This window comes from Humulus lupulus, chromosome 6, assembly GCF_963169125.1.
Source record: "Humulus lupulus chromosome 6, drHumLupu1.1, whole genome shotgun sequence".
Taxonomy (NCBI): Eukaryota; Viridiplantae; Streptophyta; class Magnoliopsida; order Rosales; family Cannabaceae; genus Humulus; species Humulus lupulus.
In genome coordinates, this window is record NC_084798.1 from 74271729 (window position 1) to 74274885 (window position 3157).

The following is a 3157-nucleotide window of genomic DNA, read 5'->3' on the forward strand; positions in this document are numbered from 1 at the left end:
AACTTTTATATTCTATAATTTTTTTAATGAATTATTTTATTGTTATGTTTTTATATAATTTTTAGAGATTAGAAAAGACTAAAAAATTAGAATTTTAATTATATTAGAAATGGTTGTACTAACTAAGCCAAAACATTTATCAATAGAATTAAAAATTTGAAATGATACATTTTAATAATTTTATTAAAAGATAAATGTGTAATAATTTTATTTTTATTTTTATTTTTTACAAAAAGTGATGTATTTATATATTAATAAGTTGTACATAAAACTCTCCTAATTAAAATAATTTTATCAACGTGTTGTTTCATTTTTATATATATAAATTTTTACAGAATATAAATGTTAAATTTCAATTAAAAAAAATAAGTTTATTAATTATAAGAATTGGGAGTACTACTAGAAAAAGTTAAATTTTATAAATAAAATTAAAAAATTAAAATAATATATTTTGTTTATTTAATATAAGAGTTAATAATATATAAAATAAAAAAATAAATTAAAATTAAGTATCACCATATATTATGTAAATTGACACGAGAATTCGTCATTAGTTAAAATCATTCAATAGTTTTTTATTTAAAAAAATCACTCAATAGTTGTAACCATCAATGGCGATGAGGAAATATTATTTGTCGTAAGATGTTATGTTTTGAAAATAAGTATATTTTCATGCTAAAAAACAGTAATCATATATGGATAATAATAAATTAATTAATTGTTCTCGGTAAATTAAAGACATTAATATTTATATATATATATATATATATATATATGTAAGTTGTTGAAAGTGAGTGGCAGTGCATTCGGTCTTTTACAGGAGAGAGTCTGTCTGTGGACACATGAAAACCTCTTTTGAGGCAATTAGAAAAAGCAAAAGAGAAGAGTAGCGGCTTCACCTTTACACTTTATCTGCGCTTAGCTAGCTTTATTTATCTTTGCCGGTGCCCTTTGCTTCTCTTTCAGCACCTAAAACATTGTCTTTTTCATGCCTCTATCTCTCTCTTGTGCTCTGCAATATATGAAATATATGATTATTCCCAGCATCTAAGAATAAAAACACATCTCCCCATATTCCCAACCCAACTACATTATATACTAAAAAACTGTCTGTCTTTACTTTGTTTTCACATCTTCATCATCCACATGCACCAATCTCTCTTGCTATATCCATATCACACATGTAAAGCCAAAATCATTTATATATTTCTTTTACATTAATCAATATAATCCTATATATATATATACCAAAGACAAAAAAGTATAGTAATAGTAGTGAGATATGGAGATTTTGTCACAGCTTTGGTCCTTGCTAGGCCTTCTCACCGTTCTCCAAAATGTGTTACCTTCTCAACTACTCTCCTTGCTCCACTCCCTCTACGAGTCCCTCCAAGACCTACTCAGCCCTTACTCCTACCTCGAAATCCCCGAGTTCAACGGCTATTGCGGCGTCGAACTCAACGACCTCTACCGCCACGTCACGCTCTACCTCAACGCCGTCGACCCCTCCGCCACCACCTGCCGCCGTCTCACGCTCACCCGCTCGAAGTCCTCCACGCGCTTCTCCTTCGCGGTAGCCCCCAATCACTCTGTCCGTGACGTCTTTGCTGGCCACACTCTCTCATGGACTCACCACGTCGATGCAGTCCCTGACTCCCTCGAAGAACGGCGTAGCTTCGTCCTTAAGCTCCCAAAACGACACCGTCAGGCACTTCTTTCTCCATACCTAGACCACATCCTTGTGAAAGCCGAGGAGTTCGAGCGTGTGTCTCGTGAGAGGAGACTCTTCACCAATAATGGCCACGGTTCTTACGACTCCGGCTGGGTCTCTGTTCCGTTCCGTCACCCTTCGACGTTCGACACATTAGCTCTCGAACCTCAATTGAAAAAACAGATAACGGACGATCTAACGGCGTTTTCTAACGGCAAAGACTTTTACCACAGAGTTGGCCGTGCATGGAAGCGAGGGTATCTCCTGCACGGTCCCCCCGGCACTGGTAAATCGAGCTTGATTGCTGCCATGGTGAACTACCTCTGTTACGACGTGTACGACCTCGAGTTGACCAAAGTCTCGGACAACTCCGAGCTCCGAGCTCTACTCATACAAACAACGAACCGTTCGATCATCGTGATTGAAGATATCGACTGTTCGGTTGATCTAACGGCTGAAAGAGGTTCCAAACCTCGAAAGAGATCTCAGCCATCGATAAACGGTCACGATGATGAAGAGCAGAGAGGGCGGGTCACTCTCTCGGGGCTCCTAAACTTCACAGACGGGCTTTGGTCGTGCTGTGGGGAAGAGAGAATCATAGTCTTCACCACAAACCACAAGGTCAACGTTGACCCGGCTCTGCTCCGATGCGGCCGTATGGACGTCCACGTCAGCCTCGGCGCGTGCGGACCCGCTGCTGTCCGGGCATTGGTGAAGAACTATCTGGGGTTGGACTCCCACGCGCTGATGGAGGTCGTGGATAACTGCTTGAGAACGGGCGGGGCCCTGACGCCGGCGCAGATCGGAGAGATACTGCTGAGAAATAGGGGAGAAGCTGACGTGGCAATGAAGGAGGTGGTGGCGGCAATGCAGGCCAGGATATTGGGTGGACGTAGAGAACAGGTGAAGGATAGTCAATATTGCGAGGTCGAGGCCGGGGCCGGGGCAAGGTCACCGGAGAGTGTCCTTCTTAGAGGATCGCCGGAGAATTGGGTGTCGTCTCCTGGGAAGAAGAGAAAGATCAAGTTTCTGGTCAGGCTAAGATCTTTGACAAAGTCGGAGTCCGGTAGAAGAGGTGTGCCTGACCATTGACGTGAGGCCTCGATCTCTAGCTAGATGACCTTTCACTTACTTTGTAATACTCAATTCGATGGATTTTTTTTTTTCACTTTCAAAGTTTAAAAATAGTCTATTAGGTTTTATGTAATTGAACCATTTGATTATTTGACCTCTTTTTTTGGGCAATCACGTACGTTTAATCCTAATCTAACGTGAATCATGATGTAATTTCGGGGTGAACTAATAAAAAGTTTCCTCTTTCTTAAACAAAAATACCACAAGATAAACTTTTCGATTTAAGGTGACACACTTCACGAATATTGCTCACAGCTCAAAAATTTGTAATTTTCAATTATTATTTTTTAGTGTTAGTTTAGTATAAAACTC

At 39.2% G+C, this 3157-nt stretch overlaps 1 protein-coding gene across 1 annotated transcript; it reads left to right on the top strand.

Annotated features, from left to right (window-relative positions):
- The first annotated feature begins 859 nt into the window (after positions 1–859).
- LOC133782279 (AAA-ATPase At4g30250-like) lies at positions 860–2946 on the top strand. The gene has a single exon (XM_062221526.1). The coding sequence runs from the start codon at positions 1283–1285 to the stop codon at positions 2801–2803; it is 1521 nt and encodes a 506-aa protein (XP_062077510.1). The 5' UTR covers positions 860–1282; the 3' UTR covers positions 2804–2946.
- The last annotated feature ends 211 nt before the right edge of the window (positions 2947–3157 follow it).

Excerpts from the sequence above, each read along its gene's own strand:
- LOC133782279 (XM_062221526.1), top strand. The coding sequence starts at position 1,283 with ATGGAGATTTTGTCACAGCTTTGGTCCTTGCTAGGCCTTCTCACCGTT.